The 20,778-nt window shown below is 52.3% G+C and overlaps 2 protein-coding genes across 2 annotated transcripts; one reads left to right on the plus strand and one right to left on the minus strand.

The window, feature by feature from the left end:
* The first annotated feature begins 438 nt into the window (after positions 1–438).
* ERCC1 (excision repair cross-complementing rodent repair deficiency, complementation group 1 (includes overlapping antisense sequence)) lies at positions 439–12,827 on the plus strand. Its single transcript, XM_006871336.1, has 9 exons — positions 439–549; positions 1,579–1,794; positions 5,097–5,200; positions 5,969–6,068; positions 8,626–8,702; positions 10,043–10,142; positions 12,147–12,218; positions 12,376–12,444; positions 12,765–12,827. Exons 1-9 carry the CDS (start codon positions 445–447, stop codon positions 12,816–12,818), a joined length of 897 nt encoding a protein of 298 aa, XP_006871398.1. The 5' UTR covers positions 439–444; the 3' UTR covers positions 12,819–12,827.
* Positions 12,828–12,914: 87 nt separating this feature from the next.
* CD3EAP (CD3e molecule, epsilon associated protein) lies at positions 12,915–14,981 on the minus strand. The gene is given in 4 exon segments (XM_006871474.1): positions 12,915–13,010; positions 13,012–14,275; positions 14,437–14,626; positions 14,849–14,981. Coding segments are annotated over 4 exon segments (1,683 nt in total).
* Between the last annotated feature and the right edge of the window lie 5,797 nt (positions 14,982–20,778).

Genomic DNA, 20,778 nt, shown 5'->3' on the forward strand with positions numbered 1-20,778 from the left:
TCTCCGCCGCGCTGAAATCGTGAGGCTGGGGAGGGAGGTGGAGGCTGCAGAGTGAGGATTGATGGCCTCGGAAGTCAATCGCTGCACTGTTTGAGAAATGACAAGACGGGGCTTGGGGAGAACATCCAGGTGCGGGGTAACAACCCGGTGAAGCCTGTGAGAGGCCAACCGAATGGAAGGCGAGGGACTGTAGGGAATGGCTAGCGAATAGACTTTTTGGGCCTTCGAGGGGCGGGGAGAATAGGACCTGTAGTCCCCTTTGGGGCGGGACAAACAGGTGGGCGGGGCTTTATTGAACCTCGGTGTTTGGGTCTTGACTCTGAAACCCTGGGATTTAGGGAAGTAAGGGACGGCTGTCTGTAGGGGTTCTCTTCTGGGGAGTGGGAGGGTAGACTCTAAGGTCTCATTCTCTCCCGCCGACGCATCATCCCTCTCAGGTCCCAAATGGACCCAGGGAAGGAAGAGGAGAAGGTGCCGCAGCCCCTAGGGCTGCACCAAAAGAAGAAATTCGTTATACCACTGGACGAGGATGAGGTCCCCCCTGCAGGGGTAAGATAAGGAGTTGGGGGACCACTGGGAGGCAGGGTGGGAGGCAAAGGGAGATCTATAGATCTATAGAGATTAGGAGATATTAGGGCCTGGGCCGCCCTGAGCAAGCAATCCTTTGCTCTGTCTAGACCTCAGTTTCTTCATCTGTAAAATGGCAGGGTAGGTCTAAAAAAGGACTAAGGCAAAGGTCACAAACTGGCAGCCAGTGGGTGGCCCCAGGGTTGTCTTTATGTAGCCAGTGCTGTGATGTTGCTGACATTTAAAAACTGGAAGGTTGGGCAATTTCAAAAGAAAATTCTGTACTTCTGGCATCTTTTGGTAAATTGAAGGCTCTGGCAACACTGAGGTCTTATTCCCACAGGAATACATTCTGCTGGAGCTGAGTTTTAGGGGCCACCTGTAGGCCATGGAGAAAAAAGAAAATGACCTAAGGCTGGAGAATGTGATAGGGTAGATGGGGCACCTTAGACAGGAAGGTGACCATTTGGCAGAAGCATGAAGGAGGTGAAGGGATGAGCCAGGCAGACATCTGGGAGGAGAAGGAATAGCCAGTGCAAAGGCCCTGAGGTTGGCGTGCCTAACAAGTCTGAGGATGGCAAGCAAGCCAGTGGGGCTATAGTGGAGAAAACAAGGGGGGTATGTAGGAGGTGAGGTCCCAGAGGGTCTTCTAGAGCCTTCTGGGACATTGTGACCATTTTTGGCTTTTACTCTGAGGCCAGAACCATGGTTCTGAACTGAGGAGGGAATTTAATCTGGATCGCAGGCAGGGACAGGGGTAGAGACAGGGAACTTGGTGAAGGGGAGACTGCAGCAGTCCAGTCAAGAGATGATGGTGATTGAGATGGAGTCGAAGCTGAGGGAGAAGGGGCCGGACTCAAGTGTTGGATTCTCAGCTCTTACATGGCTTTACTTCTGGAAGGTGCGATTGGAGGCGAGCCAATTCTGATGAGAAGAAAGGGGCTCCTACATCCCTTCCCAGACCCTAAACACTCCTCCCCCCACCTCCGCGATTCACCTGTGTACCCACAGGCCAAGCCCTTGTTCAGATCTACACGGAGCCTTACCACTGTGGAGACCTCAGCCCAAGTGGGCCCTCAGACCTATGCTGAATATGCCATCTCAGAGCCTCCAGAAGGGACTGCAGCTAAGTGCCCCAAAGGGCCAGACCCCCCAGCAGGAGAGACCCCCAACCAGGCCCCCAAACCAGGACCAAAATCCAACAGCATCATTGTAAGCCCTCGACAGGTGAGGAGGGGAATGGAGAAGTGGGGCTTTGTGGGAAACACGGTGTAGTTGGTTCAGGTCGGGATATGTGATTTCTAGCTATTTAGCTAATGCAATGACATTCATTCATTCATGCAACGACTGTGTAGGGATTAAAGGTGCCCTAACTGTTCTTGTGGGGGATGGATTGTGTACAGCTACATTTCCTGTCTTTAAAACTATTAAACACAGATCAGAGTTTGAATCCCTGCTGTGACACACAATAGCTGTGTGATCTTGGGTAAGTGAATGAACCCAGCTGTACCTTAGTTTGGTCATCTTAAAGTAGAGACTCATCCATTTATTTTATCCACAAATGTTTACAGAGGGTTCTAGGCTCTTGGCGGTAAAATGAATGAAAGCAAACAGATAAATCCCTGCCATGGTTGGAGCTGGTATTCTAGTGGAAGGAAGAGGCAATGTACAAAGATTATATATAGGGACTCATACCAAGTCCTGATGTGGCGCTGTGGGGTTAATGCGCTGGAGTGGTCACTTGAACTAAAAGGTTGGTAGTTCAAACCCACCAGCTGCTCCTCGGAAACCCTCACTATGAGTAGGAACCAGTTGGACGACACTTAACAACAACAAAGCACATGAAAAAATTCTCAGTCTTTTTCAGCAGGGAAATGCAAACCAAAACCATTTCACACCAACTAAGTTGGCGGGTCAAGCTCACCAGCTGCTTCTCGGAAACCCTATACAGGGTCGCTATGGGTCGGAACCGACTTGACGGCACTTAATAACAACAAGATGGCTAGAATGAAAAAGTCAGACAATGCAAATGCTGGCAAGGCTATGGAGAAATTGCAACCCTCATGCATTGCTGGCGTTGTTAAGTGCTGTTGAGTCGGTTCCGACCCATAGCGACCCTGTATAAGGTTTTAGAGGAGTGGCTGGTAGGTTTGAACCACTGACCCTGCCATTAGCAGTCCAGTGCTTATCTTATAGCGCCCCACAAGGACTTTGCTTATTAGAAAGTAAAGTGGGGCAGTGGCTTTGGAAAACAGTCTGCAGCTCCTTAAAGGGTTGAACATAATGTTTACCCAGCATGTTGTTTTGTTGTTAAGTGTCGCTGAATCGGTTCTGACCCATAGTGACCCTGTCTGTATAGGTTTCTGAGGAGCAGCTGGTGGGTTTGAACTGCTGATTTTGTGGTTTGCAGTCCAGGGCTGATCCTACAGTGCTACACCAGGAGTCTCACAAGCATATAACTTAGCAATTCTATTCCTAAGTGTATATCCAAGAGAAATCAAAATGTATGCCCACACAAAAATGTATACCTATTTATAGCATCGTAATTCATCAAGTCCCAAAGTAGAAACAACACAATTGTCTATCAATTCTTGAATGGATAATAAAAATATGCTCTGGTAGCGTAGTGGTTACGAATCGGGCTGCGAACTGCAAGGTCAGCAGTTCGAAACTACCAGCTGTTCTGCGGGAGAAAGATGAGGCTTTCTGCTCCCGTAAAGATTTGCAGCTTCAGAAACCCTGTACAGGGTCACTATGGGTCGGAACTGACTCCATGGCACATAACCACCACCACATATCTATACAAAGGAACTCTGGTAGTGTAGTGAATTACGAGTTGGGCTCCTAACCACAAGGTCAGTAGTTCAAATCAACCAGTTGCTACTTGGAAGAAAGATGAGGCTCTTGGATCCTGTAAAGTGACCCATCCAGGGTCACTATGAGTCAGAACTGACAGAGTCACCACCATATCTATACAGGGGTCCTGCTGTAGGATAAATACTGGACTGCTAATCACAAGATCAGCAGTTCAAACCCACCAGGTATACTTGAAAACACATGAATAAAATGGAATATTAATCAACAATATAAGGGAATTAAGTACTGAGATGAGCTACAATGTGGATAAATTTTCAAATGATGATACTGAGCTAAAGAAGCCAGATAGATACAAGAGATCACCTATCATATGATTTCATTTATTTACCTTGTGTTAATAGCCATCGAGTTGGTTCCGACTCATAGCTACCCTGTATAGGGTTTCCAGGGCTGTACATTTTTGTGACAGCAGAAAGCCTCATCTTTCTCCTGCGGAGTAGCTGATGTGCTCAAACCTTGTGGTTTGTAGTCCAGTGCTTATCATACAGAGCCACCACACTCCAAATGATTTCACTGAGAATGAGCAAATCCATGGAGACAGAAGAAGGTACATCAGTGGTTGCCAAGGTAGATAGGGAGTCCGGGTGTGGCACTGTGGGTTAATGCGCCAGCCTGCAAAGCCATTTGAACTGCAAGGTCGATGGTTCGAGCTCACCAGCTGCTCCTCAGAAACGGGGTTGCTATGGGTCAGAACCGACTGGGCAGCACTTAACAACAAGGTAAATAAGACTCCTGGTGTGGTGCTGTAAGATCAGCACTGGACTGCAAACCACAAGGTTGGCAGTTCAAACCCACCAGCTGTTCCCCGGAAACCCTATACAGGTCGCTATGAGTCAGAACCAACTCAACAGAACCTACCGACAACACGGTAGATAGGGGATGGTGAGTGATTGCTAAAGGGGTATGGGGTTTCTTTTTGGGTCTATGAAATGTTCCCAAACCAGTTATGGTCATGATGGGACAAATCTGTGATGGTGACGTTTGGAACCACCTTGCAGAAAGCCATTTGGCCTTTCTTCCTGTTCCTTTGAGCCAGTTGCTGTTAAGTGGATCCCCAACATGTGCAACCCCGTACGTCTGAGCACAACTGTGCACCATAGGGTTTTTGATGGCTGTTTTTTTGGAGGGAAGTAGATTGCCAGATGTTTCTTCTGACAGGCTACTGGGTAGACTCGAACCCCAACCTTTTGGTTAGCAGCCAGGTGCATTAACCATTTGCAGCACCCAGGGACCCAATCTCTGCCTCCAGCAGCCGGCAACCCTGGGAGTTCCTGGATTTAGGGATGCAGCTGCTCTGTGTCTTTCTTCACGTGGCATCTTCTGCCTGTGTGTGTGTCTTTTTGAAACTCAGAAGTGATTAGATTTAGGATCCACCCAGCACTGGCATGGTCTCATTAACATAATCCCCCTCCAGGTGTAGGGGTTAGAATTCCAATTTCATAATATTGTGGGCCACAATTCAATCCACAGAGTCTATGTGAGGGGCTGGCTGGGCACAGTCCTGGAGCCGCTTTAGTAAATCCCTGGAGAGGGAGAGGGGTTCCAGGATCCAGGACAATCTAGGCAGAAGAGGAGGAGTCTGGGAAGAGGAGCTGGAGAGGTGGGATGGGGGACCAGCCCTGTTGACAGTTATTGCCCCCTTTCCTCCCCAGAGGGGCAATCCTGTGCTGAAGTTTGTGCGCAATGTACCCTGGGAATTTGGCGATGTGGTCCCGGACTATGTGCTGGGTCAGAGCACCTGTGCTCTCTTCCTCAGGTGAGATCTGGGGGCCACCTTACCCTCCAGGAAGGGCTTTCAACCAGGCTTGGGAGGATGGAGCTATACTGTTCTAGGCTAGCTCAGTCTAGGTACTGCTCTGTCTGGGGGAAGGAGACCTTGGCCTGAGGGAGGAGAGGGTTAGAGGAGGGGGTCTCTGGGTTCTGAGAAAGGAAGGGCTGAGAGGCCAGGACTCCTGGGTCTAAGGGAGGAACGGGTCTGGTGAGGCCATATCCAAGGCTGGGGTCAAAGAGTACCAGGATTTTTCCAACCCCAGGTAATCAAATCTGCCCCCTACCCCCAACTCCAGAGGCCCTTCTCCAGACAGGGGAAGTGTAAGTTCTCAGTTCCTGCCCCACCGTGGGGTGAGATAGAGGAGCCATCCCTGCTCCACCCTTCCAGCTCCCCGGGGGCTGTGGCAAGCATGCTGGGCCGTGCTGCTTAAGACCGGCTGTGCAGTGGCCCCCAGTCCACATTTCCTGGGGACCCCAGCTCCCGGTCTCCACCCAAAGTCAGTCTCTTCTGTTTCTTAATGAAGAACCAAGGAGCCCAACCTCAGGGAGCCAGAGCCAGGCTGCCCTTAGTTCAAATCCCTGCTGGGCCACTTCCTGGAGGGGTGGCCATGGGTCGGTCATTTACTCTCTCTCAACCTCAGATTCCTGCCTTAACTATGCTTGTGGCTGCTGACATGAGCGTTCTGATGGTGAAGGGCTTCCGCGGTTTTGGGGAGATAGTCCTACCAACCTCCATGTGCTCTGTCCCTGGCAGCCTCCGCTACCACAACCTCCACCCGGACTACATCCACGAGCGGCTGCAGAACCTGGGGAAGAACTTCGCCCTGCGGGTCCTGCTCGTCCAGGTGGACGTGGTAAGCAGGGGTCACTCCCCAGCAGACCTCACTCTTCTCATCTCTCAAATGGGGAGTTTGGGGGGTAGGGCTAGCAAAGTGGACTAAGTCACTGGTTGGCTACAATTCATGAAGACACCACATTCAACAGAACAAAACACTGCCTGGTCCCATGCCCTCCTTGCCTCTGTGCGTGGCATTAACGTCAACTCTACTTTGAAGGAGCTTTGTGCTCAGCTGTCTACCAACAGGTTGGCAGTTCGAACCCACCAGTCACTCTGTAGTAGAAAGATGCAGCAGTCTGTTTTGGCCCCAAGGGGATATAGGGTCATCGTACGTCAGTTGGAATGGACTCGACAATTGGTCCACTTTGAGGGGGCAGCTCTTCCCTAGTCATATTCCAATCTTGGGGCCTAGTTTCTGGTACTACATTGATGTGGATCCCTGGTGTGGTGCTGTAGGGTCAGCACTGGGCCTCAAGGTCGAAAATTCAAACTCACCCGCCGTTCCTTGGAAACCCTACACGGGGTCACTATGAGTTGGAACCAACTAGACAACGTTTAATCACAATATATCGATGTAGCGTGATCTATTGTGATCTTTGAGGAGTTCATTGGCTAATTTTAGAACACAGATCACCAGGCCTTTCTCCCTAGTCTTAGTCTGGAAGTACTGCTGAAACCCACCCACCACGGATGACTCTGGCACTGTTTGAAAGACCAGAGCCATAGCTTCTAGCATCATTGCAACACACAAGCCACCAGAGTACAGCAGGCTAGCTGGATGATGGATGGTGGGGTCTAGGTTACTTCCTTTTTGATTCCTTCCAAGGAGAAGAGCAGTTAAAACCTCCATATGAAACCATTTTCCGTATCTGAAATCGACACAGGCACCCATGTTGGAAGGGAGTGGGGGAGGTGGGAAGAGAAAATGACCCTTCTTCTCTTTCCCTGCACCCCCCTTCAACTAGTCTCATTCCTCCACCACCTGAATATCTCTTGAGTCTGTTTTGTCTTCTCCATCCCCACAACCCCTGCTCCATCCTGTCTGGGTTCCTCAGCCGCCTCCCTAGACTTTGGCCTCCAGCCTCAACCCTTTCTATCCTTACAGTAGCCAGAGGGTCCTACTAAAGCCTAGATGTAACACCATTCCTCGCCTGCTCAAAAACGGTTTATGACTCCCTAGTGCCCTCAGGCGGAGTCCTGGTGTGTAGTTAAAGGGTAAACACTGGATCGTAAGGTTAGTTTGAACTACAACGTTGGTGGTTCAGACTCACCAGCCACTCCTCAGAGACCCTATACAGCGTCACTGTGAGTCAGAACTGACTCGATGGCACTTAACAACAGTGCCCTCAGGAAGATGGTGCAGTGGGGTAGTTGTTAGGCTGCTAAAAGCAAAGTCATCAGCAGTTCAAACGGACCAGTGGCTCTATAGGAGATGATGCTGCCTTCTCCCATAAAGATTTACAGTCTCAGAGGTTCTTCTGTCCCACAAGGCTGTGATCAGAAAACAACTTCACAGCAGTGGGTGGTGGGTAGCACCCTCAGGATTCACCTTCCACCATGGCCTACAGGTACCAGCTCTGCAGCTTACCTGTAAGCTTCCATGCTGTCAGCGACCACTCTTGTATTTCACATCCTCCATACGGATTGAACTGTGAACCGCAAGGTCAGCAGTTCGAAACCACCAGCTGTTCCGTGGGAGAAAGATGAGGCTTTCTGCTCCCGTAAAGATTTATAGCCTCGGAAACCCTGCACAGGGTCGCTATGAGTCAGAACCGACTCCACAGCACATAACAACAACAACAACATCTCATATGGAAGGAGTCCTGGTGGCGTAGTGGGTTGTGTGTTGGGTTGCTAATCCCAAGGTCCGAAGTTCCAACCCACCAGCTGGGAGAAAGATGAGGCTGTCAACTCCCATCAAGATTTATAGCCTTTGGAAGCCTGTAGAGGGCCGCTGAGTAGGAATGAACTTGATGGCAGTGGGTATCCCATAGGGGAGCAAGCATTTGAGCCCTCAACTATTAGCTGCAGGGTTTGCAATTGGAATTCACTCAGGCACCTCAGAAGAAAGGTCCAACCTGGAAAACCCTATGGAGTGAATTTCTACAGGTGTGGGGTCACCACTGAGTCAGAAAGGGCTGGACAGCTACATCAATCCCCTGTGAAGTGAACTGCAATTCCTCAAGATCTCTTTCCCCTCCCATCATTTGTATATGCTGTTCCCTATGCATGGAATTCCCGTTCCTGCTGTCCTTGGCCTCTCTTACTCCTCATTTTTCTGGTTTCAGCTCAGGTGTCCCCTCTTCCAGGAAGCCCTCCTTGATCCCCCCCAAGACTGATTCAGCCACTCCCTGATCCTGGCCTGCCTATTCTGGGTGTGGGTCTGTCTTCTCATTGGACTGTGGGTTTCGGAGGGGCAGGGCTGGGCAGATCACTGCCATGTCCTGGCACTGCCCAACCCAATAGGGGCTCAGAATGTATGTAGAGCAAGAAGCACTCTGCCCTGTGCCTCCCAGACACTCACCCCTTGCTCTCTCTCCGTCTCTAACTCTGATGTTCTTCTCCCTTCTCAGAAAGATCCTCAGCAGGCCCTCAAGGAGCTGGCGAAGGTGTGCATCCTGGCTGACTGCACCCTGGTCCTCTCCTGGAGGTGAGATGGCGCCCTCCCCTTGCCCCTTCTCATCTTTCCATGGATTTCCTATGTGGGCCAGGCACGACCTCTCTCTCGGCCTCAATTTTCTCATCTGTAAAATGGGGTCATAATAGCTTTTCTGAGTTGCACAAATGGTTAAGCACTTGGCTATCAACAGAAAGGTTGGCAGTTTGAATCCACCCAGGGGCATCTCCAAAGGTGCCTGACCATCGACTTCTGAAAGGGCTCCGTTCTTGAAAATCCCACGGAGTGCTGGTTTTCTGTGACACACAAGTTGCCATGTTGGAATTGCCTCAGCAGCCCCTGATTTTTGTGTGTTTGTTAATAGTTCTCTTAAGGTTAAAGGCACAAAAGCAGGTGTCGAAGGCAAAATCCCCACAATTGGCCAAGGCACTTTTGAGTTGAATCTGGATGGATTAATTCATCCGCTGTCTGGGTTTCTGAAGACCATTTAGACTGGCTTTCCTTTTGGAAAAAAAAAATCCAACCCTTCCCCACACCATAAGCAAAAACCCATTCTGAGGAATTACAGCTTTGAGCAGAAAAAGAAAACCACAGTATAAATGGTGTAAGGAATCTTATGGGAGAACTTTCGTTTTCCATGATCACGGGTTAGGAAAGGTTTTCTAAAGCAAGTCACAAAACCCAGAGTCCATAAAGAAAAAGGATGACTGATTTGAGAAAACTGAAAAATGTTTAAACTTTTCAGTGATGGTAAGAGATCTGGCAAATAAAGTTATAAGACTGTTCAGTGACAAACTGAGCAGTTGAGGCCCAAGAGGTAAAATCTCTTGCCTGGTGTCGCTCAGGAGTCCTGGGGTGACGCTGTGGGATAAGCACTGGACCACAAGGTCGGTTAGAAACGGAGGGTTGGTGGTTCAAATTCACCAGCTCCTCCTTGGAAGCCCTTTATTGGGTCGCTATGAGTCGGAACTGACTTCACAGCACTTAACGGTGTCACTTAAAGGAAGCCCTGCTGGCGTAGTGGTTAAAGTGCTTGGCTGCTAACCCAGAGGCCAGCAGTTTGAACCCAGCAGCCACACAGTGGGAGAGATGAGGCAGTCTGTTTTGTTCTATGGGGCAATATGAGTTGGAATTGATTATAGCACACAATGGTATTGCCCAGTAGGAAGTGAGACCTGCCTGGACACTTACTAGCCAGAAACAAGGTGTAATGGGGTCACCAGGGACTCGTGGGGAGCGAGGGAGGAAGAACATCATTTTTCTATAGTTTAGAACTTTCAGCACCAGCAATTATAACTACTGTCATGAAACTGATCTCAGAAATGACGTCCTCCCACCCCTTGTCCTGGCTGCCCTGTATCCTCTCGCCCCAGCCCTGAGGAGGCTGGGCGGTACCTGGAGACTTACAAGGCCTACGAACAGAAGCCGGCGGACCTGCTGATGGAGAAACTAGAACAGGATTTCGTCTCCCGGGTGAGCCTGCCCAGCTCCCATCCCTGTCAGCTCTCCTCCCAGGGTGAGCCTGCCCAGCTCCCATCCCTGTCAGCTCTCCTCCCAGCTAGTGTGTGGTTGAGCTTCATTTTCGTCAATCCCCAAGTTCCGCCTCATGTCCATACCCGACTCTTCCCTCTCCTATTCCAAAACTTTCTGTGGCTCACTTGTGCCCTCTCAGCGAGATCCCAAGCTTCTCACCAGGTTCTGCCTGTCTGTCAAGTAGGAGTCCCTGAGTGACTTAAACATCTAAGTGTTTGATTTATTAATTGAAAGGTTGGAGGTTCAAACCTGCCCAGAGGTGCCTTGGAAGAAAAGCCTGGCAATCTCCTTCCAAAGCTTTTCAAGTTCAGCCTTGAAAACCCTCTGGAGCATAGTTCTCTGTCAAGGCACGGAGTTGCCGTGGGTCCAAACTGACTCAGTGGCAACTGGTGCATGTGTAGTCAGCCCCACAATGATTCTTGCCCATCCACACCTAGCTTGCTCCTCAGAGATTTTGCCCATTCTGTTCCCTCTGCCGGGTTGCATCCCTCAGCTCAGCTGGATGCCTCCTCCAGAAAGCCTTCCCTGACCTCAGCCTGGGTCAGTTGTTTCCCCTCACTGTCCTCACTGTCTGGGGATTGACCTGTCTCCCCCATTGGACTGGGAGTTGCTGCGTGTCCCAGCAGGTGCATGGGGAGTGTGGCTGAGTGAATGGTGGATGGTGGAATATGGGGTCCAGTGACATATTCATGGGGAGGGGCCTCATGGTGATGCCATTCCTGGGGGTTCTTCTGGGATGGGCTAACACCATTAGGTTCCACATCAACTGCCCTGGGGGCTCTTGCTTTGTGCAGTCCCACAGGTCAGCCGTACTTTATGGTCACTCACTGCAAAGCCTTGGTCCAAGGGAAAGTCAGGAACCAGCAGGGTAGGGAATTGAACCGAGGCCCCTTGCACAAAGTCCACATTAGCCACAGTGGGCTTGGCACCCTTCATGTTTCAGTGGATGTCCACAGCCACCCTTGAAGAGGACACTGTTATGATCCTCACTGGCTGCTAAGTGGAAGTTCAAGTCCAGTCAGAGATACCTCAGAAGAAAGGCCTGGCTGGCAGTCTGCTTCTAGAAAAAACAGCCACTGAAAACCCCATGGCAACTGGTTTGGGTTATTTTCCCAAAAGCAGAGGTCCCGAGAGGTCAGCTTCCATGCCCTGCATCTTACAGGGAACATGTGTGTGGTTTTAAACCCAGGTCCGACCCTGAGGCTCTCTTCCCCTGGTTAGAACCAGCACCTCGGTAGCAACAGTATTTCATGTTACATACATGCCCTCAGCTGGCTCTTGGGGGGTTCAGGGGATACCGCTATTTACTGGGTGCCTTTTGCATGCTGAAGAGTTTTGGTGGTGCAGAGGGTTAAGCAGCAGGCTGCTAAACAAAAGATCATTGGTTTAAATCCACCAGCTGCTCCGCAGCAGAAAGGCAAGACAGTCTGCTTCCGTAAAGATTGTTATTGTTGTGAAGTGCCGTCAAGTCGGTTCCGACCCATAGCGACCCTGTATAGGGTTTCCAAGGAGCAGTCGGTGAGCTTGAACCACTGACCTTGCAGTTCAGATGACTTTGCAGTCTGACGCATTAGCCCCCACAGTGCCACACCAGGAGTCCACCATAAAGATTGTTGTTGTTAAGTGCCGTCAAGTTGGTTCCTACCCAAAGCAATCCTGTATAGGGTTTCTAAGGAGCAGCTGGTGAGCTTGAACTGCCAACCTTGCAGTTCAAAGGGCTTTGCGGTCTGGCGCATTAACTCACAGCGCCACACCAGGGCTCCTGAAAATTACAGCCTTGGAACCCTGGGGAGCAGCTCGACTCTGTCCTAGAGGGTGGCTAGGACTTAGCAGTGGGTTTGGTTCGGTTTTCTTCCAGCTGGGCAGTTAGCCCTGACCCTTGGGCTCAGTCTCTGTTCTTCCTTCCTTTCTTCCCCACCTGCATCTTCCCCCCACCCGTTCCAGGTGACTGAATGTCTGACCACCGTGAAGTCAGTCAACAAAACAGACAGTCAGACCCTCCTGGCCACATTCGGGGTAAGAGGGGATTCATCTGCCCCATAGGTATTTCTAGCCCCTGGTCTTTTCTAGGAGGCCCCTCCAATTTCCCTCCCACCCCTTAGAAATACCTTAGTCTTCCCCCCATCAGCTGGGACGGGGCAGAATTCTGACCCCTTGTTCACACCTCCCTTAGTCTCTGGACCAGCTCATGGCTGCCTCAAGGGAAGATCTGGCTCTGTGCCCAGGCCTGGGGCCCCAGAAGGTGAGTGCTGGGAATGGGCTTGAGGAGTTGGGTAGAAGGGATGGAAAATACATGGGACTTTAGATCCCCAAGTCCTAAGGCTCTGGATAGCCCAGATGGGGAAAACTGAGGCCCAGGGAGTTTAGAGGGAGGAGACAGCTCAAACTCACACTGCCAGTCTGGGATGGACACCACCAGTCCAAGGGCTAGTTCTGTTAGCCCCAGGACCCCTTGGAACTGGGAGAAAACAAATGATGTTAACACAGTCCCGCTCTCCACCTGGATCAAAGAAATGGCTCCTTTAATGACGAGTTCTCGGTCTCTCTCCCCTTCCCGCCCAGGCAAGGAGGCTGTTTGATGTCTTGCACGAGCCCTTCTTAAAAGTGCCCCGATGACCCCAGGTGTCATAATAAAGCATTTTTCCCATTCCTGTCTCCTGTTGGGTGTGACTGCTGTGGGCACTGAGGTAGAGGGGTTTGTGACTCAGGGAATCACCTGGCTGCTGTCCTGTTGCCCCTGGGGAGATGCCATGACCCCCTCCCCAGGCACCAGAGCAGCTCCTCCTGGGCCATCATCTCCGGCCCCCTTACTTTCCTGGCCTTATGGCTTCTTCTTCTTCTTGGTAGACACTGGGGTTGCCAGGGCCTCTTCATGCAGCTCAGTCTCCATCATCTCCCTCTGGGGCTCGGTCACCTCCGCTCCTGGCTCTGCCACTCGACTCCCTCTTTCTTTCTTCCTCTTCTTGGTGGATGCCAGAGCCACCTGAGGCTCCGAGTCACCTAGCCCCTCAGGTCCCCGTGCATCTTGTGGCTCTGCCCCTGGCTCCACCAGCACTTTTGGCCACTTTTCTTTTTTCCTCCTCTTTTTGGTGTACGTCAGTGCTGCTTCCGCCAGGGGCTCTAAGTCCTGGGGCGGTTTGGCCTCCATCCCCATCTCCCCGCCGAGCTCCACAGGTCTCCCGTCTGGCTCTGCCACCTCAGTTGCTGGCTCCGCCATCACCTTGGGCCGCTTATCTTTTTTCTTCTTCTTCACTGAGGGCAGCGGCATTGACTCCTCGTGTGGCTCCACCTTAACCTTCAGTGGAAACTCATCTTTCACCCTCTCCACAGGCTCCATCCCTTCTGTCCCCTTCTGCCTCTTCCGCTTCTTGGTGGGGGACAGTACAGTTTCTTCCAGAGGCTCTGTCTTAATGACAAGTTCAGGCTTCACCGAATTTGCTTCTGGCTCTGGCAACCCAGTTTCTAGTTCGACCACTTCTGCTCCTCTGGGCTGCTTCTTCCTCTTCTTGGTAGTGGATGGTTCTGGCACCCCTGTTGTTCCCAGCATCTCTGCAGGCCCTGTCCCCAGTGGCTCTGTCGTCGTCACTTCTAGCTCTGTCAGCTTTTTCTTTTTCTTTCCTAAACCCATCTCTGGGGACTCTAAAGCTGTGTCTACCTCCAGGATGCCGGGTCCATTCACCTGCTCCTGAGGGACCTGCCTCTTCTTTTTCCTCTTCCCAGATGCGGGTGTCTTCTGGGTTAAGGCTGAACAAGGCCCTGTGATTGGAGGGCTGCCTCCAAAGGCACAGAACCGAGGCCTCAGTCCAAGGGGGATCTGGGGCGAGGGGCTGGCTGGAATGGGCTGCAGACAGGCCCCTGACAGGGATGCTTGGGGACCCTCGAAGATCCTAAGCCTACCTTGGGGGGTTGGGGCACATGTCAGTTCACCCTTCGCCTCCACTGAGGGGGCCAGCAGGGTGGCTTCTCCAGCCGGGGGGCCGCTGCTGCCGAGGATCCGGAAGCGCTGCCGTTTGCCTGCCAACTTGCCCTTCACAGTTTGGAAGCCACAGAGAGGCACGAGTCGCCCGTTGAGGCTGCAGGGAGAAAGGGGGAAAGCAGAGGTCAGATCAGGTTCTGTTGGTGGGGCAGGGGAAAGGAGCTGAGGAAGCTACATTCCTAATAGTCAGGAACGCATCTGTAAACAACCCCCCAATTTCAGCCTCTAGCGTGAGGGAGGTAGCGTGAGACCACTCACCAGTCTGGGGTGAAATCCAGCGGAGCCCTTATGATCCACAGTTCCGTATCTGGGCCCGTCAACGCTTCCAAGGACAAACGAGGGTGCTCGGAGGTTGGGGGCAACGCAGCAAAATTGGGGGGACAAGAGAATCGCGCAGCACCTGCACGAAAAGAGGAAAGGGTCTGGGGCACTTTCCTGTCATCTGATCCTTCAGGATTACATGGGCACCACCTGTTGAGTCCCAGGCCCCTCACCAGGTTCCCCTTCTCTAGCTCCACGATACCAGCCCCCGGGGGCGCTCTTCTCACCGCTGATATTGTCCCCCAATCTTCCGGGAGTGACTTTTCGTCATCCAAACTCTTCCAGTTTCCCGTTCTGTTACCCTCAGTCCACCCTTCACACCCCATCAACTCGCCCCGTAGCTACTTACCCCCTGACTCGGCGCCCGCCATCCCCACCAGCACTCTTAACCAGCAGCTCCAATCGCTCCAGCCCGGCGGCCGACCACGTGGAACCGGAGGGGTGGGGCCTGATCCGGCTGCATCCAAGTGGTGCTGGCGCATTGGGGCGCCACTCCGAGCCTGCTCGTTCAATTAATAAGACTGCTGGAAATTTTCAGAGCTGATCACCCAGGAAACTCTTGTTTCTCTAAAATTAGCTCGTGAAAGTGGCTGGTTGGTTTCTTAGCAAGAGTCTGAGTCTCACTCCAAGCTGGTCTCTCCCCACTATCTCTCAGACATGGTTTGATCCAACGTCACCTTAAAGTGGCAGCTACGCTGTTTGGCCTTAACTCTTAAAGAGACAAGAAGCCAGATTGGTCTGACCTCTTTAAAGAGACAGGTAAGGGTCCTGGTTAGGGGGTCTGAGCTCGCTTGCAGTGTTAGAATCCTCACTGGGGAGACTGAGATACGGGGAAATTTAAAACTTGTGTGGGAAAGATGGAAAAATGAAGAAATGGGGCCTACAAACTACAGCGAGCGGGAAACCCTTGGGGAGGAGGAGCCAGAGGCGGGGCCCAGGATCCAGGGGCGGAGCCTCCGAACCTGGGACAAGGATGCGCAGGGGGCGGGGCGGTTGAGGGGTGGGGCTTCTGTATCCAATGAGGCTGGTAAATGCCACTGAAGATTTAGTCTGAAGCGTCGGGACATCCCCAACAACTTTAGGGAAGCGTGTGGAAACCTGACCAGCGCCCTCTTTCTGTCCTGGGGCCCGTGTAAACAGCACCATATGCACGTAGATTTAGGGGAGGTGCCCACAGCCCTTCCCACTGGGACCGCACCGCGTGGGGCGGCGGGTGGAGCCGCGGGACAGTGGCTAGACAGTGTGACCCGACTGCATTCCTGGCCGGTGTGTCAGCGCCGTTCCCCGCCCCCTCTGCAGAGATTTCGGATCCTATTTTAGAATTGGGGCGTCCCCCTACTCTTCAGGGCGGAAACGGATTCCCAGAGCTCAGGGAGGGGAAGAGCTCCCTCGGCCTGGGATCGCCTCGCCAGACAGTAACCGCGCGTGGGCGAGACGCCCGGGCGCAACCTGCTGGCTGTGAAACTACAACTCCCAGAAGACCCGAGGCAGGCACGCCCATTGTCCGCCGCGGAAGCTGATGGGGGTTGTAGTCCCACTCCCTCCTTTGGGCGCCGTTGCAGAGCGACCCAACCCACCCTTTTCCACAGGGACACTGGGACTCACAGAGGCCCAAGGGGTTACTGATTTAACGAGGCCCTTTTCTCGCTTTAGTGTCGGGCCCCGTGAGCTTCCTCCAGCCTCTAACCTTCTACTCCCTTGGTAGCCTTCAAGCCTTCACTCAGGAAGGATAATCAACCTGGCTCAAGGGTGTGGTAGGGGCTCGGAAGTCTATTTCCTGCAGCCATCGGGAAGTAGCCTTCTGCACTCCACTCCTGTCTCCCTGGCCAGGTCGCTCCCTGTCTTGGGCCTCGCCCTTCCTGCCTTTGAAATGGACTTCAGCTAAATCCCAATGGGAGCGGCTCAGTCTGCGACCTGTCCCTCTGGGACTACAAGTCCCAAGGTGCCCGAGGAAGCCCCGACTCACCCTCCCCTCCCGGACCCGCCTCCCTCCAACTCGAGTCACATCGTCTAACCTGTTCCCGGTGCCCGCCCCGTCCTCTGCTCCCCGCAGCCAGAGCCGGAGCCGGAGGAGGCCCCCCGTGCCAGGATTTGCCCCGGATCCGTGAGTTCCATTCCCCTGGGGTCCAATGGTCCGGGAGGAGCCCGACGTCCGGGTTCCTGGGAGGACTGGAAAGGAACTCAAACTCAGGGTCCTTGGGAAGAATTAAAGGTACGCAGATGTCTGGGTCCTTGGAAGACAAGAATTCACACGCCCAGTTTCCTGGGCGGAAGAAAAGGGGACTTACTCGATGGATGTCTGAGTTATCAGAAAGTTGGGATAAAGACGCCTTGGTCCTGGGGAGACTTTGGAGCTGGGTTCCTGAATCCCAGGAATAGGCAGCGCTCCCCTCGGAAGCTTGAATCCTGGGGTGGAATTGGAGTCGTGTATATCTGAGCCTTGGGCAGAATTTGGAGGCTGGGTCTCCCGGGACTTTGGAATGAGCGGCCATCCCTGCTGCCTTCTCTACTACGTTTGTGGACCTCAGATCCGAATTAGGGGCGGGGTGGGAATGTGCAACCTGGGTCTCAGAAATGCAAAGGAACAAGAACCGGGGTTCTCCCAGAAGGCTGTGTCCTGGCGCTCCCCGCGACTTCCCAGCTCGGGGGTGGGGGTGGGGGCGCTCCAACCTCCTCTGCGCCGCTGCTTGAGAACCCCAACATGTCATTAACTGGGGCGTCAGACCTGCCTAACTAGAGGAGGGACCTCCGCCACCAGGCGCCCCCTGGCGGGGGCGGGGACCCTCCTGTTGCCCCATGGGTGGGGTTTGCAGGGGGCATTCTGGAACCCAGGGTAGAATTCCAGGAGTTGTATTCTGGGAGGCTTGTATGGCTAGGCACTTACACAGTACACAAAGGAAAGGGATAAACTGAAGTTAAGAGCGAATATACAAGCAGCGGTGTTAAGGGGCCGGATTTGGCTTCATTCAGCCTTTTTGGGGTGGACGGTACTCCATCTACTCCCCCAAGATTTTCTGATGAGCCTCTCTCCCTCTCAGGGCTCCTTGCCCTGACCCAGACCCAGAGGTGAGAAATGTCACCTCCATCCCCTGCTGTCTGACCTTTGGTAGTGTGGGAGATAAGGGAGGGATCCAGGCTAATTCTGGAGGTGTCTATTTGTCCTTGAGGTTGGGGGAGGGCAGGGCCTGGCACCTCCCTCTGTCTTCCCATTTCTCTCTCCAACCCCCAGCTCTGTGTCATGTGGGGGATTAAACAGGGAATGGGGGTGGGTGGGAATGCAGGGCGGGAGGTTCCCATGAGAGAGAGCACACTTCCTAGTGTCTAGGCTTGAAGGGCAGTTGTGATCATCTGAGATGAAATTAAAAATAATAACTGTGGCTTCCAAGCCAAGGCTCAGGGTGTGCCAGGCTCTGGACTGTTTCCAGTGAGGTTGACAAGATAGTCCCCATTGTCCTTAGGAGAAATCTCAGGTAACTGCCCAGCAATCTCACCATGTAAGACATTTGCCAACGCCAGGAGCTGACTCCTCCCTTGTGCTGTGGTGGGGAAACGGTGCTGCAGAGCAGGTACAGCCCACACCCTGGAGTCTATTAGGATTCTTTCTACCCTTGTCCCTGTTTTGCCAGGGTGGGTGATCACTAGTCAGAACTCAGGAGGAATTGTTATTGTTGTTAAGTGTCATTGAGTGGATTGTGACTCATAGGGACCCTGTCTAGGGTTTCCAAGGAGTGGCTGGTGAGTTTGAACCGTCGACCTTGTGACTCAAACCAACCTTGCAGTCTACTGTTTGCAGCCTAGGACTCTCGGTGTGACACTGTAGGATAAGCACTTGGGGAATTTGGGGGAGGTTTTTTGTTTGTTAAGTGCTGTTGAGATGGTTCCAGGAGCACAGAAATCTCAGGACTCAAGAAACAGAGACTAACAGGGTAAGAGAGGGTTGAAACTCTGGACTTTAAGAATCTTAGAAAAAGTCGAAAGAGTACTCTTAGGAAACAAACATTTTCGGTCCAGACCCTGTGTTAGATTAATGAGCAAGCAAAACCAGCAGTCAGTTAATCTTATATGCCTGGTTGCTGACTAAGAATCACCTTCTAGGCAATCGGGTTTGGTAGTACAGTGGTAAGCACTTGGCTGCTAACTATAACTTCCTAAAGATTACAGCCTTGGAAACCCGACGGGACAACTTTGTTATGTCTTATTGGGTCGCTGTGAGTTGGAATCCTAGCAATGGGTTTTTAAAAAACCATGTGTGAGCTTTATTTCATGCTCTGTTGTTCCAAACCCAATACCTAAATCCGGTCACACAAACCTCAGGACTCTTTGAGGTGAAGGTGTTCATTCCTCCATTATATAGAGGAGATGACTGAGGCACTGAGAGGCTGAATAACTTGTCCAGGGTGGAGGCTGAGAAAGGAGTAGGTCCTTGGGACTGTCCAGGACCAGTGGGGTCCAATGGAACTATGGGATTCTGATCCCAGCCCTCCCTGGTGCCCTGGCCCTGTTAGGGAATCTTAACCCCAAAGAACCTGGCTGGGGCACTGGAGAGAGGAGGGGAATAGAGAGAAAGAGATCGTTTGGGGAGGGAGGGCTGGACTTGGAGAGGAACCTGGAGGAGGAGAAGAACCATGGGAGGAGAGCTGGAGTTGGAGGGGAGTCCGGAGGAGGTGGCCTGGGGGTGAAGGGCTGGGGTAGGAACCTACCAGCAGAGGCGTGGCCCGCGCCACCCCCACACCCTGCCCGGCCCCCGCGGGAGGTTCCGCACCTGCCCAGGCCCGCTGAGCATTCCCAGAACCTGAGCTCAGGCACCCGCAGCCCGGCCAGCAGACGTTGAGTCTTGACACGGGGGCGCCCCCTGGCGGCTCCGGCACTCCGTTGGCGCGCTCGAACCACCAAACAGTCCCGCACCCAGGGATGGCATTTCCTTTGAACCAGAGGATGTCAGCGTGGAATCCTGAAATCCCCTAAAGAACCACTCGCTGCCAGAATGCTGACATGGGAGACTGCTTTATAGACAGTTTTGTAGTTTAACAGGCAGAGTGCTTCCCGTGTGTTTCTTTCTGAAAACCTAAAAGCCCCAAGTTTTGATTCCTGTCATCTCTACTTTTGAGATCTCAGTTCTCAGACTCCTCAATTCCTCTGCACCTGTTGGTTCCAGTTGGATCCTCATAAAAAGTCCTGTGAGATGCATTGTTATTTATCCCCATCTTACAGATCAGAAAACTGAAGCACATAGGTTAAACCTTTGCTAGTAACACAAAATGGTGTGGTTCGAGATCAGGCTTGAAGTCTGGCTCCTTTACTATGAAGACAGTGGAACTCTGGGATGGAGAAAGACTTATTAACTACTGTCGAGTCGGTTCTGACTCATAGCGACCCTGTATGAGTTTCCAAGGAGTGATTAGCAGTGCAGTGCTTATCCACACCAGGACTCCACAGAAAAACTTAGGTCTCTAGAATAGCCAAAGCAGAGGACTCTAGAATGTTCCAAAGATAGAATCTTGGACTCAGAAATTTCCCAATAATAAAGTATCAAGCTCTGAGGATTTTAGGCTCTGCAGAACTTTAATTAGTATAAATGGTTTACACGCCACTCCATCTATCTGACTGCCCCATGGGAGAAAGGCCGTCCTGAAAGACAGCAGCAGAGAAAACCCAGGGGACTTTGTAACACCTGGGGTCACTGTGAGTTGGAATTTTCTCCCTTTTTTGGCTTTTAGCACTTTAATGATAGTTTCAAGATTCTTACAGTTTCAGAATTGAAGCCTCGTAGAGATTGAGGGGGACCGCTGAGCAAAGCTGAGTTAACTCCTTTAACTGTTGGGAAAACTAAGACCTGAGAAATGAAAGGAACTAGTCATCCAAAGTCACAGTCACTCAATCCTCCCAGAGGAGCCGACAGTCCCAACAGGTTCTGTTCCCTGGGCTTCCCAGACAGAGGCTAGTGTTGGCATGCCCCAGCCTGCCCTGCTGCCCACGCCTGCTCCGCCAAAGCTGAGCCACTAGTGTGCAGAGGGAGGTAGCAGGGCTGGTGGGTGTGGTAGCTGGAATGGAGATGGCACCAGCCCAACCGGTTCCTGCTGACCTGGTCCTCTCCCACTGAGCAAGTGACCACAGCTGCCCAGCCACCTGGCCACTCCCTGCCTCTCCTGCTAACACAAAGACAGTCTGAGTCAGGCCTCCCCTGAGCAGGGATACTGGGGACAGGAAGCTGAGCAATCCCAGCTCTCTGGGTGCTTGAACTTGTTTTTCAGCCTTACTTTCTGACCTACTTGATAACCA

Source organism: Chrysochloris asiatica, unplaced genomic scaffold, assembly GCF_000296735.1.
Source record: "Chrysochloris asiatica unplaced genomic scaffold, ChrAsi1.0 scaffold00168, whole genome shotgun sequence".
Taxonomy (NCBI): domain Eukaryota; kingdom Metazoa; phylum Chordata; class Mammalia; order Afrosoricida; family Chrysochloridae; genus Chrysochloris; species Chrysochloris asiatica.

Coding starts and splice junctions, on each gene's coding strand:
- ERCC1 (XM_006871336.1), top strand. CDS start 445: ATGGACCCAGGGAAGGAAGAGGAGAAGGTGCCGCAGCCCCTAGGGCTG. Junction 5,201..5,968: donor ACCTGTGCTCTCTTCCTCAG/GTGAGATCTGGG, acceptor TGTCCCTGGCAG/CCTCCGCTACCACAACCTCC. Junction 6,069..8,625: donor TGCTCGTCCAGGTGGACGTG/GTAAGCAGGGGT, acceptor CTCCCTTCTCAG/AAAGATCCTCAGCAGGCCCT.